At 37.4% G+C, this 14829-nt stretch overlaps 1 protein-coding gene across 4 annotated transcripts in view; it reads left to right on the top strand.

Moving 5' to 3' along the window:
* Positions 1–14829, top strand: part of Ctnna3 (catenin alpha 3) — a 1464870-nt gene that overhangs the window by 1393420 nt on the left and 56621 nt on the right. For all 4 annotated transcript variants that reach the window (XM_052744818.1, XM_052744817.1, XM_052744819.1 and 1 more), the window contains one exon: positions 6773–6878. In XM_052744818.1, the coding sequence (XP_052600778.1) occupies positions 6773–6878 (106 nt within the window). The remainder of the gene's footprint in view (positions 1–6772; positions 6879–14829) is intronic.

Below are 14829 nucleotides of genomic sequence, written 5' to 3'. Positions count from 1 at the left end.
AAATGAGCAGCAGCTGCCGGTTTGAGCTACTGGTGGGTTCCTAGGGCACTCGACCTGACATATGGCAGGAATGAGGCCTCTGCAAGTGGCACATTAAGCTGTGTGGTGGATTTAGCCTTTGCTAGTACAAAACAAAAAAAGAGGTTTCTGGGCTACACGCTGCTTGGATAAAAACATAGACCCACAGTAGCTCCCAGAGCTGGCAGTAAATGTACCATCGCCATGTTGGGAAGCTGAGGTGGGCGGAGCCAGCAGCCACAGCTGCTGCAGTTTAAAGCAATAGATTCACAATAAGACAGATTCAGATGTAATAGTTTACAATGTGTGTAAAATATACGTAGGCTTGAAAGAGACAAAAAAGGTGATATATACAGTTATATAAACAAATACATAGTTTAAAAAATAAAGTCTTTAAAGAGACAGTAAAATTAATATAAAAAATAAACCACGTAAAGATGAATATTACACAGAGAATCTGGGTTGTGTTGTCTTTGGGATTTTTAACTGCAGAAAAACATTTGTTCATAAAAGATGTTGAGTTAAACCAATATGTATATTTTAAAGATACCTTGACTTCAAAATTTGGATGTAAGGATGTGTTGCTTTGGAAAGGAGACTCTGCTTTTGTTCCCACAGAAAGTCAAAGGCTATGGATCTGTTCCAGATTAAGATACATCAGGTTTGACCAGCCAAGACCCCCTGAAAGGTCTCTGATGACACCATGGCCCAGATGATCCAACATCCAGAATGGTTTGAAGGCAACTGGCTCAGACAATACACCCTCACAGACTACTCCATAATCCTAAAATTTTCTTTGTTTCCCCATAAGATACAGCGCCCCCCTCCAGCAGAAAGTAGTAAGAGAAGCTACACCCAAATTCCCAAATTATATGTAGTTTTACTTTGTTAAAGTTAAAACCTTCCTTTTTTTTTAGTTTTTTTTTTTTAAATTTTTTATTTTTATTTTGCAATACAATTCAGTTCTACATATCAGCCATGGATTCCCTTGTTCTCCCCCCTCCGGGCCCCCTCACCTTCCCCCCGGCCCATCCCCCATTCCCACCTCCTCCAGGGTAAAGCCTCCCCTGCGGACTGAGATCAACCTGGTAGACTCAGTCCAGGTAGGTCCAGTCCCCTCCTCCCAGGCTGAGCCAAGCGATTCTGCATAGGCCCCAGGTTTTAAACAGCCAACTCATGCAATGAGCACAGGACCCAGTCCCACTGCTGGGATGCCTCCCAAACAGATCAAGCCAATCAACTGTCTCACCCATTCAGAGGGCCTGATCAAGTTGGTGACCCTCAGCCACTGGTTCATAGTTCATGTGTAAAACCTTCCTTTTTGAAAAAAAAAAAGGGAAGTGCTGTGGGATGTTCTGTGTGGCAAATGTGTTGCTCTGATTGGTTGGTAAATAACACACTGATTGGCCAGTAGTCAGGCAGGAGGAATTATAGGTGGGACAAGGAGGAGAATAAAGATGGGAAGTGGAAGGCTGAGAGAGAGAAACACTGTCAGCCGCCATGATGACAAACAGCATGTGAAGATGCCGGTAAGCCATGAGCCACGTGGCAAGGTATAGATTTAAAGAAATGGATTAATTTAAGCTGTAAGAACAGTTAGCAAGAAGCCTGCCACGGCCATACAGTTTGTAAGCAATATAAGTCTCTGTGTTTACTTGGTCGGGTCTGAGCGGCTGTGGGACTGGCAGGTGAGAGAGATTTGTCCTGACTGTGGGCCAGGCAGGAAAACTCTAGCTACATGAATCTATATCAAAGACATAGAGGCTGCAAAATGTAAACATTATACTTAAGTTTTTTTATTTTGTGTTTATTTGGTAATACAAAATACCAAATCATTTCAATGATATACTTTTTCTCTGACAGCAGAAAATGAAATGATTCAATACTATTTTTATTAAGCCAGAACCCTGATAAGTGGAACTCTATGGCTCATAGTTTTTATGTTGTTTATTGAAACCAAAGAGAAATAAAGAAGAGGCCTCTATACAAAAAAATGTGATGAGTTAAGTACATAATAATGTTAGAAATGGACAGAATGTGTTTATTGAACTAATAATTTGACTTTTCAAAGAAATTTTTCACTCACCTAAATATGATAAAATCTATGTTATCTACATTTCACTAAGTTTTTCTCATTATATCTTCTGTCATATGATTTAAAACTTTTAATTTTATACATGTTGGGATATATGTATGTATCCATGAAGGAGGATGTGTGCATGTGCATGTGTGTGTGTGTCTTTATGAGAGCATTCTTGTGTTTGAGTTGTAGGTAATCATATGCCACAGCACATGTATGGTGGTAATGCTGGTGTCAGCTTTCTCCATCCCCTCTGTCTGGGACAGGGACTCTCTTGTTCGCTAACATTGGCTACATGCTAGCTGGCCCTGGGTTTGTGATGATGCTCCAATGTCAGCTTCTCATTTCTCCACAGATGTGCTTGGATTTATACAGGCCTAGCTTTATGTGGTTCTGCTGACTCATACTGAGGTCTTCATACATGTACAACAGCACCTATTTTTAAATTTTTGACAGATGAATTGTATATAACAAGATGTTCTTTAAATGTATACATTGTGGGAGAAAAACAAGCAAGAAGGAAGCCCTCTTCCTCAAAGCCTTCCATGTTGCGTTGTAGGTAATTATTTTGATCACTTTGTATTAAAAAAAAATTTCTGGCCTCTGGTGTCTTTAAAATATCTCCAGATATTTCACTCTCTCCCCACTCTTATTCTGGGTGTCTTTCTTTGTAGGATCTAACCGTGATTTAAGGCGCAATTTGCTGACAAGAAACCACAAGGATTGCATTACAAAGATGAAGGCTGCAGACAACCTCTAGCTGCATCCCCCAATTCGAAAAGCCTTCATTGCGTAGCATGTTTCAGGCTGAGAATGTTCAGAATTTGTCATTGTTGCAGTTGCTTGTAGCTTGGTCTGGAAGCATGGCATGATAAGGAATCATTTGTAAAATGTGTGTTGGCACCTAAAACCTTTGGCACTCAGACGGAAGCTTGCCAGGCAATACATCTAATTAAGAATGAGGGGAAGGGAGTCGTCATGGTCTGTCATCATGTATTATCATTACTTGAAGGTATACCAAAACTTGTTGTGACTTTTAAGATCATGGTCTCACAACAAGGTTTATATTTGGAGCTAGAAGTAATTTCTCCTTTATTAGCCCAGGGCTTTCATACAGGGGCATATCTTATTTTGCAGATAAGATCCATCTGTAGATATAACTCTTTGTGTATTGTTTTAGCTGCAAGAGCCTTGGCTGCTCTGCTTAGAAACAACCTTTGTCCATTGTTTAAGACCTTGAAAATTGATGTATTGTCTTTTGGGAGCTTAGACAGCTTTATTTAAGTTTAACTTTCTCTGGAGAGGCATAGAGATAATGAAATGCAATTCCTTACTTGAACATAACCATGTACATAACTTCCAGTCCTCCCTGATGCATAAAGCAAATTTGATAAGAGCAATTCAAATATTGTAACAATTAATGTTGATTTTTCTCTAAAGTTGCAAAGAAACCTATGTCAGCAGTTAAGGCATGTGGTGATAGCCATTTCTGAGGCCAGCTTTTCATCTTGTTACATGTACTGATATTTTTTAGTTTTTCCTGGTTCATTTTTAGAAGAAATCTTGCTTATAATAGTTTTGAGAGCCACTATGAATTGGGGGAGGGAATGAAAAGGCCTTTGGATTATGTACACAGGAGACATACATTGTGGTGTTCAGTTTACAGATGCAGGAGTCTTGGATTACTTATCAGAGTGTGAAACCACTCTGTTTTTTAATCACTGTATAGAAATATTCTTCTGTATTAATTTGTGTTTTATTTCTGTGATAAAAACCATAATCAAAAGAAACCTGGAGAGGTATTTGGCTTACACTTCCCAATCACAGTACATCTTGAGGGCAGCCAAGGCAGGAACACAAGAAAAGTAGGAGCCTGGACGCAGGAACTGCAGCATAGACCAAGCAGGAAGGCTCGCACAGCTTGCTCAGTTTGCTTTCTTATACAAGCCAAAACCACCTGCCTAGGGATGGCACCACCTACGGAGGGCTGGGCCCTCTCTTACCAATCATTATCCAATAATGGACTCTATAGACTTGCCTACAGGCCAATTTGATAGAGATATTTTCTCAACTGGAGTTCCTTTTTCACAGAGGACCCTAGGACACAAAGCTAGCTAGAACATCTTCTGAGTGCGCAAATATATTTCTCCGCATCTCTGCCATATTTTACACTTTTGTTTCTACTGTTACATTCAAGCTAAAGTGTAACTAAGACATAGATAAAGATACACTCTCTCACTTTATCTCCATCCTGACTTGCCTAATCAAAACCTTTCTCTTCTTGACCTTCCGATCTTATTGTTAACCCTCACACTGCTCATTACTGCCCCCCCCTTCTCCTAAAGCATCATGGATTTATTGCTTTTGTGAATCACACCTTGAGGGCTCATTATCTTCCAAGGACAAAGACCAGAATCTAAAGTCTGTGTCCTAGTGCTCGGTGGAGGTTGGGAAATGAATGAGGAGTTATAGATGGATGGGACAGCTACCTCTGCTCAGGTAACCTTTCCTCTGTTTATTTTTTTCAGAAAACAGGAAATAGAGAAACATCTCTCTTTCAAATCCTAGTCTAGGTGTACAGACCTCATGTGGCTAGTAAAACAACAGAGATTTGGAGGTGTCTGATTCCCTTTAAAGTAATATTCACAGACAAGTATCTGTTTTCCTCCACCTCCTCCTGGATCAAACTCAACACTTACTAAAGAAAGAAATGGAATCCTGCAGAAATCATCATTCTTATCTACTTACCCTGTGTGATCATGACAGTGATCTTATTTTTATACAAATCTATCATGAGCCATAGTTATATTAAAATTGTAACACATTTTATTTTACAATTCATACTTTATTTAAGATGATGTTTAGGGCATGATGGAGAAATAAACTCAGGTAATCCTTGGAAAGTCTCTGTGGTTGAATGCTAGCCTCATCCCAGAAGACAGGGAGGCACAGATTGGTTACAAACTGTAGGGAGTGGGTATTTTTTTGTTTTGTTTTTTTGCTGTTTTTTTTTTTCTTTTTGGAAATAGTCCAAAATATGTAAATACAGATTTGTACTCAAAAACTGTGATATACTACTTATTTTTGTTTTGTCTTACCCCAGGAGGAGAAAAAGCATAAAAGCATAAAAAAAGTAGATTTAGAGAAAAACAAGAGGAAATAAAAAACTATATGGCATGAATGCACAAATGGTGTTCTCAAGACCCACTCACTCCCTAGGATGCTCTTAGGTTGGAACCACATACTCCTTCCCTACCCTAGTTCCATCTTTCTCTTGTGCTCAGCTTATAATATGAAAGAAGTGATAGAACTCATGAGTGGACAGCTGAGAGGAAAAGATGAGAAGCTTTACAGAGGCTGCCAGGATGCTACTTGGTGGCTGGCATTTTCTCTTACTGATGAAGATGGGTGTACAGCGTGGCCTTTGTGCAACAATTGATTTTATAATATACCTTTATTGAAAACAAGAAAGGATGGATTATCATTTGAGAGAAACACCTTTTCAGAATTCCTGATGAACTGTTCTCAGGCTCAAACTCATTTTGGTCTGGGGAAAAAATATCACTGGATTCACTGCAGCAAAACTGACAGTATTTTCCTTTGAAGAGCTGTTGGAATAAACGGAGTCACTTTGGTTAGACTCAGGGTTTCTGTTCTTTAAAGCTGCACCAGAACGCTGTGGGGTCCACAGAGAGAAGAAATTTTAATTTATACTGCAATACTAAAAGTCCTACATTACACGTTTCTCAGGCTCAGATCTATATTTGAATTAATTACAGAGGAGAGATTATGTGATAGAAAATATTGTGCAATTAGCTGAAAAAATGTACAAGATGGATTAAAAGAGAAAAATCATAAGTAGCCTGGCTTCTCACAATGCAAGGTTGAATGTATATCCTGGTTATAAATGATCATTGCATTAGATACCTGGGTCTACCAACATATCTCTAAACTGAGTCTTATTATAATAAAAAATTGGAATAAAGCCCAATGCTATTCATCTTCTTTATATTATTGTCTGAATTTTGGTACCATAGATTTGTTTTGTTTTGTTTTTTGAGACAGGGTTTCTCTGTGTAGTTTTGGTTCCTGTCCTGGATCTTGCTCTGTAGACTAGGCTGGCCTTGAACTCACAGAGATCTGCCTGGCTCTGCCTCCCGAGTGCTGGGATTAAAGGCATGTGCCACCACTGCTGGGCAATACCATAGACTTTAATTTTAATTTTTAAGACTATAATTAAATAACACTTTGTGCTCATCCAACAACAAACCATATAAGTATAATTGCTACTGCTTGGGGTTGTAAATCTTTTATATATGTGAGTATAAATGTACATCAGGGCTGAAGAAGTGACGCAGTTGTTAAGGCATTCTTGCACTCTTGTAGAGGACCAAAGTTTAGTTCTCAGATCTCATGGGGATGCCTAACCCCCATGTAACTCCTATGTAACTGCAGATCTAGGGTAACCAATCAATGCCCTCTTTTGGTCTCTACAGACCGCTACACACACACACACACACACACACACACACACACACACACACACACACACACACACCTTAAAAATGAAAATAAAAATAAATAAAATAAAATGTGTATCTATTGGCATGTGTATATTCATTATGTCTATTTATATAGGAACCATGAAAACTAATATGTATCATTTATTTTCAGGGGAAAAGGACCACTAAAGCATACCACTGATGTAATCTATGCAGCTAAGATGATATCAGAGTCAGGATCAAGGATGGATATTCTCGCTCGGCAGATTGCTAACCAGGTGAGCTACTTATAAATAGACATGAGGAAGTCTTTGCTATTTGCTTTCTTCTGCTTGATAACTGACTAGAGTAAAGCTGGGTGACTTTTTTACAACTTTATTGAATACGTTCGCTTTCTATATTAGAGTTTCAAAATTTATAACATAATTATGCAACTTGTGAGACAATAAATTTTAAGTAAGTATAATTAGCTTTAGAGAAGGCATGTATTTAGCTTTAAATATACTCTATTTTAAAAATCAATTTTATCAGATTAAAATGAATTAAATCCTTTTAATTGGCTGTAGTAGCATAGCAGGTGGTTCTCTTTTCCTTGATGTTGTCCGTTCACATTTTTCTTCTCAAGTGGTAGGTGTTTAAGGTCAACACTTCTTAGCATTATTAGAACAATAAAGTAAAGATAGATGTCAATTGTAGGAAGGGTATAACCCTTGAGCAGACTCTTGTTTCTCCACAGCTTTTATTCTTTTCCGAGAGTTTCTCACAGCTTTAAAAAAATATTTTTTAAGCAGAACCTATATTACAAAGTTATCTATATAGTGAAAATTTAATATTTCAGGCAGGGGTGTAATATAAATACATTTAAGTTATATTTATCATTATATTTAACTTCATAATAAATACTCTTTGGAGAGGATATACCTCTTCGATTTTGCATATACTGCATACGTTTTGTTTATATGTTAAAAGTAAAACTTTAGTGAGATGCCTTTTAGTATGATTGCTGCTGTTTCATCTCTTTCTTTTTACATACTGTGTTGGAACATGAGAAAATTTAGTCCCATAGTTAATATATTTGTGGTTCAATGGAGAACAGACTAATGAGGGAAGCTACTACCAGAGAAAAGTATTTTAAAGTTTCTTGAGTGTACATTGCTTTTCAATATCTTGCTACTTAAAACCTTATAAAAATGTATTTAATATGTTGTTTAAAGTAGGTAGGACATTGATCATCTGAAAGTCCAGAAGCAGGCATGGCACGCAGATAGTTCTAGATTTCATCAGACTTGAGATTTCTGATTTTCAGAGTAAAGGTACTCAACAGGTTAAGTCTATGCAAATTTTCTAAAAGTGTAAGAATCTGCCAGTCTGTATAAATGTTCTAAAAATCTAAGAATCTCTCAAATTTGAAGCACTTCTTATCCAAGCATTTCAGCTCAGAGTTACTGACACAGCATTTAGCATTTATGTCTAAAAATAAATTCCATCCTCTTGAAATTCAGAATTTCCCAATCTAATAAGTAAGTAAATCCCATCCTTGCCTATATGTTTCTGTATTTTAGAATTGGATTGCATTGACTTTCGTGGGGGACTGAATATTAGTGGAAGAATTAAAACGAATTAGTTTAGCTGGATTTACAGGTACTTAAATTGCCTTTAAGTACAGAAAGCCTCTTACCTTTGTTCCCTTGTTTGTTTTAGAGTCCATAACTGTAAGAGGTAAAAAACTATACCCTTTCAAAGTCTTTCTGATATCTTTTATTCTTTAATTTGACCAGATAACTGTACAGCAGAACTTTGCTATAATTATTAAATTTAGCCATCATTTTAATATTATTCTAATTACACGGGAGGGAGGAAAATATCGTTCTACTTACATACAGCATTGTTACTTTCCAAGAAGCTTAAAAAGCAGCCATTGACTAGTGAGAAATTGTGGATAACAGTCCTCAGAATTTTTAACTTTGTAAAGCTGGGTAGTTTTCTGTTCTAAATAAACATGGCTCTGAACAATCAACATTGAGGATTAACACTCTGATGGAGACGATTTAGTGACCCTTTGGGGGAATCACCCATGAATGTGCACTTGTTTGTTCCCAGAAGCAGTGTGCATGTGCATGCACACACACACAAATTTTAGACTTCAAATACTTAAAACCATTGGGAGAACACAAATAGTAAAATGAGGAAGGCTAGGCAATGTCTAGGGTTTGTAAATTTTGTGAAAGGCTTTCCTGGTAGTGTTGGTTACTGCTTTATTCAATCTAGAATTTTAAAATTTTGACAGTTTTTATGGAGCTTTCTAGTCTGTTCTTTTTAGTTTCTGATGGACCATCAAAATGTTAATTATCAATTTTAATTCCACATTAAACAAACTTAAAATATATCTGTACATATTATATTAAATCATAATATAAATATATGTCTTATACTAATTTAGTTTTATTCTGTTTAGTGTAATATTTATGTGTAGAGGGAATGATCCAAAATCAATGTAATTGAAGCCTCTAATTCTCAGTGCTGGACAATTTTTTTTTTCCATTTTCCATTCTTATCTTTCTTCTCTGAACATAGAATTGTTACAGATACACTAGGCACAATTGGCCCTTCATGAACTGCTGTTATCAAGTTAGAGGGAGAACTGACAGCCTCTATTTGTTAGTTTCCAATTGTAAACATCTGGTTATTTAATTGTAAGTAATGAATTTTGGGTTACTAATTTAATACATTAAACAAATAAATATAGTTGTATTATCCATCTCCTTCAAGTTTTTAAAATTCATAAAATCTGTTTTATATACAGCATATGATGTAAGGCCTACTAAGGCCCTCACCTAACCTTATTTGTCTCTAACACTCAACCTTTCTTGAACTTTAAAATTAAATTGAAATGTTGTGGTACCTTTACTCTGCCATTCAACACAGCACAACTCTGGTACCAATACTGCGTGCATCACACAGTATATTCCCATAGAATTGGTTGAAGTATTAAGACAACTCCACGTAGTTAAAAGGGAGGTTTATTTTGTGGGGTAACTTACTAGTGAAGGGATAGGTTACAGGGTACAGGAAAGGTGTAGCGCAGTCTAGCAGTGTTCTCTGGAGAACTATGCTTGGTCTACATCCAGCGTCCAGGATCCAGGAACCAAGAGAGCCAGCACATCTAGATCTTGGGTCCTAAGGGCTCCTCTCTCTGCCCTGCCTCGTAGGCCTGACAGTTACTGGAAGCCTCAATGGGGGTAGTACTTCCAGGTCAAAGCTGGAGCAGCTACCCACTACACCAAAGGGCAGGATATTTTTAGCTACTTCAATTCCTGGACAATTTGCAAGTGAATAATAGTGTAGCAAGCTGGAGAACAGCAGTACAAGACAAGGCTTCCTGAACCTAGGTGCATATGTTTTTAATTCTTCTACACAGCTCTATGCTTTGCCATATCAGTAGATAATGTAAATTAGATGATACAACCAACACCTTATAATGCAGAAAAAATGCACAGAATTTGTTTAGGTGGTGATGCAATGTACCCTTAAGTAGGAAGGAAGGAATAGAAACACAAGTGAAATATGCAAAACAGGGAAAGATATTGGTAATGTGTCCAAAGTCTGCCCACCACTTCCTTGTAACTTTGTCAAAACAAATACGTCTAGGCTGTTGAGTCACTACTCCCACTTAATCATGATTACAATTAAAGTTAATTTATACTGTTAAATAAATTGACAATTCAAGAAAGATAGCATCATAAAACTTGGTATGTACGTTTGAAATCATTAGCAATTCATTTAACTATGATCAAAATAATCTAAAAATGTAATTTATATTGAAATTTACCAAATATTGTTGATGAATTTCCTTGTTTGAAATTATTCTATACTGAACCAGAGATCTCATTGTAATAAAACTACACTAGAAATTAAATTCTAGAGTCTTCATTAAATCATTATTACATATCCCTTAAGACTGTAATTCCCAGATGTACCTGGTGACAGTATGTGTGCTTTGATGCTGTTTTCTTTCTGAAATTTATTTGAAGTGCAGATGTTGATGCTGAGTTCTCTTCTCTAGATTAATGAGCTCTCACTTCATGGAAGTAAATGCCTAATGGCTCTTCAGGAATCAACCAAAATAGACACTGAAAATGTGACTTGGGTGCAATCATCAATTGACACTCAGTTCTTGTCGAAGGGATACTCTTCTACCATGTTCCCTTTTACTGTTTCTTTGTCATTTTTATATTTAAGCAATGCCATAGATGCTTTAAAAATATCATTCAGGTTTCCTCCATGCCTTTAAAACTGTGACTCTAGGAACCAGAGGGCAAGATGTCCTGAGTCTTATTAGATCATGGGGTTATTTTGTTAATGGGCATGAAAAAGTAAAGATGAGAAAAATTTCCCCCTATAACTACTTACCTGACTATAAGAAAAAATAGCTGCTGGGAGAGGGAAGGAGAATCATTCTTTTTCAAAGTTGTTCCTATTGGTAGGTTTCCCATGTTCCAGTTATGTGGTTGCATACTTATGCACACATGGGAAGCACTAATTTGACTTAGCGGTTACAAAACTAATTTTAAAGAAAACATTAGTTAAGGTGGGAATGTTAGGGAGATATGGAGGAAGTTGAAGGAAAGAAATGGGTGATGGATATGATAATATTTCATAGTGTATATGTATGAAATTCTTAGGAACAAAGAAAAATTGTAGTAATATAAGTTCTAAGTAACTAGATTTTGTCTGAATTAGATTTCTACCACCCTTTCCACATCCTGATTCTCTGTGCAAGATAATACACTCTGTAAGTTTGTGTCAACCCAAGTAATTCCTCAGTTTATAAATTTCAGGCATCAGGAAGAGGGTGCTATTTTGAATTGTAATCAATAATTAAGAAAATATTGCTTTTTGAGAATTTATCACAGAAGCCATCATAAAACTTAAAAGTAGATTAGACCAATTTTCCTGTACAGTTATTCATGAAAAAAAGAAAGTTGGTATAGACAGACACATCTTTGAACCTCATTATTATCAGTGTTCAGGATATATGGTCTTGAATCCAACTTAAAACTAAAATGAACAAACAAAAATAACAAATGTATTTATAAAGTTTTTAAATACAAACAAACAAAAAAAGCATTTAATTGGGGCTTGGGGCTTGCTCACAGTTTCAGAGGTTTAGTCTGTTGTCATCATGGTATAGAAAATAGCACATGCAGACATGGTGCTGGAGTTGTAACTAGGAGTTCTGCATCTGCTCTTGATACCCCAAAGCTCACCTTCAGTGATATATGTCCTCCAAAAAAGCCACACCTACTTCAAGGCCACACCTCTTAGTCCCTCTCAGTAGCATCACTCCCTAATGGCCAAGAGTAGGAATATATGAGACTTGTGGGGGGGGCATTTCTATTCAAACCACTGTACATGCAGTATGACCCCTCAAATGGCACTTACATCCCTTGCTTCTTACTCTTCTCTTCCCATGTATTACCCATTTGATCCTCCCATTTCAGTCCCCCTCACACCCGTCCATCCATAACTGTTTATTCTGTCTCTCATTCCTAGGGAGATCCTTCAACCCCTCCCCCAGTTCTTTAATCTCTGTGTTTATATGGATTGTAGCCAGCTTATTGAAGAGTTAACAGCTAGCATCTACATGTAAACGAATATATACCACATTTATCTTTTGGTGTCTAATTTTCTCACTAAGGATGTTTTTTTTTTCCCTAGCTCCATCCATTTCCCTTGAAAATTTTGTTATGATCATTCAAAAAGAAAAAGTTAAGTTTTTGCCATCAGAGTCTTGATGGATAGATACCATAAGAAAACTCACAGAATCAACTAACCTGGGCTCATAGGGATTCACAGAGACTGAACCAACAACCAGGGAGCCTGCATGGGACTGACCTAGGCACTCTTCATATAGGTTACATATATGGGACGTCTAACAGTGGGAACAGGGGCTGTCTTCAACGTTTTTACTGGCGTTTGGGACCCTACTCCTCATACTAGGTTGCCTCGTTTGGGATCCTACTCCTCATACTAGGTTGCCTTGCCCAGCCTTAATACATGTGGAGGTGCCTAGTCTTACTACGATTTGATATGCCATGTTTTGCTGATATCCATGGAAGAAGTGCCCTTCCTAAACATAAACAGAAGAGGAGTGGATTGGAAGGTGGGGACAGAGGGGGGTTAGGGGAGCGACTGGCAAGAGGTGAGGGGGAGAAACTAAAGCTAGGATTTAAAATAAATAAATTTATTTTTTAAAAAATGAAAGATCATTCTCAAATTTGGATGATTATTCTTCTAAATATGTGTTTAGGACTATGAAAACTATTCAGATTTGCAGAAATAGGAATATCTGAGGAAATGGATGTGCCAATTGAGCTGATTTGGTCATTATACACTGTTTCATAAGAATTATAAATCTGAGTGCTTTAAATACGCACAAATATTAGAGGTAAATTAAAAAAACCCTCAGGCTTTTTTAGCGACAGGTTTTAACACGTCCTAGAGCATGAGAATTTACCTGTTAGAATGATTTTCTTCAGATGAAAAAAAAACTGATTTCCAAATATATAACCAAGATTTTTATCAAACTTGTAAATAAAGATGAATCTGGGTCAAGCTGCTCACAACTCCAGAAGTTCATTTCAAACTCTATACCCATTTCATCATCCTTTTCTTAATAGAATTATATAGCCTTCCAGCTCACCCCTGAGAGAGTCTCTTGATAAAGATTGAATATTTTCTTTAAATGTGTTAAATGTGAGAAACTGTAGCACTGGTTATTAGTTCAAGAATAAAATTAGTCATCAAATGGAGATAGCTTCTGGGTTAGGGATGGGGACATGTGTCCACTTCTCCTCTCGGCACTGGAACTCCATCAGCTTAGACCTGTGCAGGCCTTGTGTACACTGCCACAGTCTCTGTGAGTTCATATTTGTCTCAGTCCAGTTGTGGTTAGAAGGCCCTGTTTCCTAGGTATCTTCCATGCCTGCTGGCTCTTACAATCTTTCACCTCCTCTTCTCCAGAGTTCCCTGAGCCCTTAGGGGAGAGTTTTGATGGAGACATCTCACGTAGAGCTGAGTGTTCCAAGGGTCTCTCACTCTTTGCATATTTTCTGACTGTGGGTCTCTGTATTTGTTCCCATCTGCTGAAAGAGGAAGGTTCTGTGATGATGGCTGAGCAAGTCATTGATCTTGCAGAATGTCCTTAGGAATAATTTTATTGCTACATTCCTGTAACAGAACAGTAGTATTTGGTTTTAACCTAAGTCCATGGCCTATTCAGTCTCAGTTTCTTGACTACCCAGACAGTGTTGGCATGGGTTCCACCTCAAGGATTGGGCCTTAATTCCAATCAGATAGTAGTTGGTTACTTCCACAACTTTTGTGCCAATATTGCCCCAGCATACTTTCAGATAGGGTGCTATTGTAGATGGAAGGTTTTGTAGCTTAGCTGGTGTTTACCTATCTCCTCTAGTAGTACGTAGAATACCTTCTAGAACCATGAGAATAGTCAGTAGGGGTAAAGGCTCTAGGTAGGTACTAGCTCCCACTTTTCTGCATTCAGTGTGTTATGTAGGTAGTGTCTTCAGCAATAGGGCCTTAACCATTGGTTTGTGGAGAGCAATCAATAGCTCTGACCAATACCTTAGGTTGTTTGTGATGGGGATTCTGTGGGGCCACTTTGGCCAACAACTGATAGGTGTAAACCATTCCTGGAGGTTTCATTTGGTGTTAAGAGATGTCTAGTCAGGGTTTTTCCCCCCTGTTATTGGGCAAGTCTATTTTTATTTCTTTTATATACATACATATATATATATATATATATATATATATATATATATATATATATATATATATACATACATACATTTTGAAGCTTGTAGTTTATTTCCTTTTAGTATAACCCCTCAAATGGCCCTGCATTTTAGGTGTCCGTCCCTTGCTTCTTACTTCTCTCCTCCCTATGCTACCCATTTGATCTCCCCATTTCAGTTCCCCATGCCCCTCACAACCATCCCTCCATATGTGTTTATCCTATTTCCCATTCCTAGGGAGATCCTTCCCACCCAAACCCACTCAGTTCTTTTCTCTGTATCTAACTTATATGGATTGTAGCCAGTTTGATGAAGACTTAATGGTTAGCATCTACATATAAGCAAACAATACCACATTTGTCTTTTAGTGTCTAAGTTACCTCACTAAAGATGATTTCTTTTCTAGCTCCATCTA

The sequence above is a fragment of the Peromyscus californicus genome, unplaced genomic scaffold (genome assembly GCF_007827085.1).
Source record: "Peromyscus californicus insignis strain IS unplaced genomic scaffold, ASM782708v3 Scaffold_19__1_contigs__length_69161282, whole genome shotgun sequence".
NCBI classification, from domain to species: domain Eukaryota; kingdom Metazoa; phylum Chordata; class Mammalia; order Rodentia; family Cricetidae; genus Peromyscus; species Peromyscus californicus.
The sequence above is the reverse complement of the archived record's forward strand: the minus strand, read 5'-3'. Positions and strand labels throughout refer to the sequence as shown.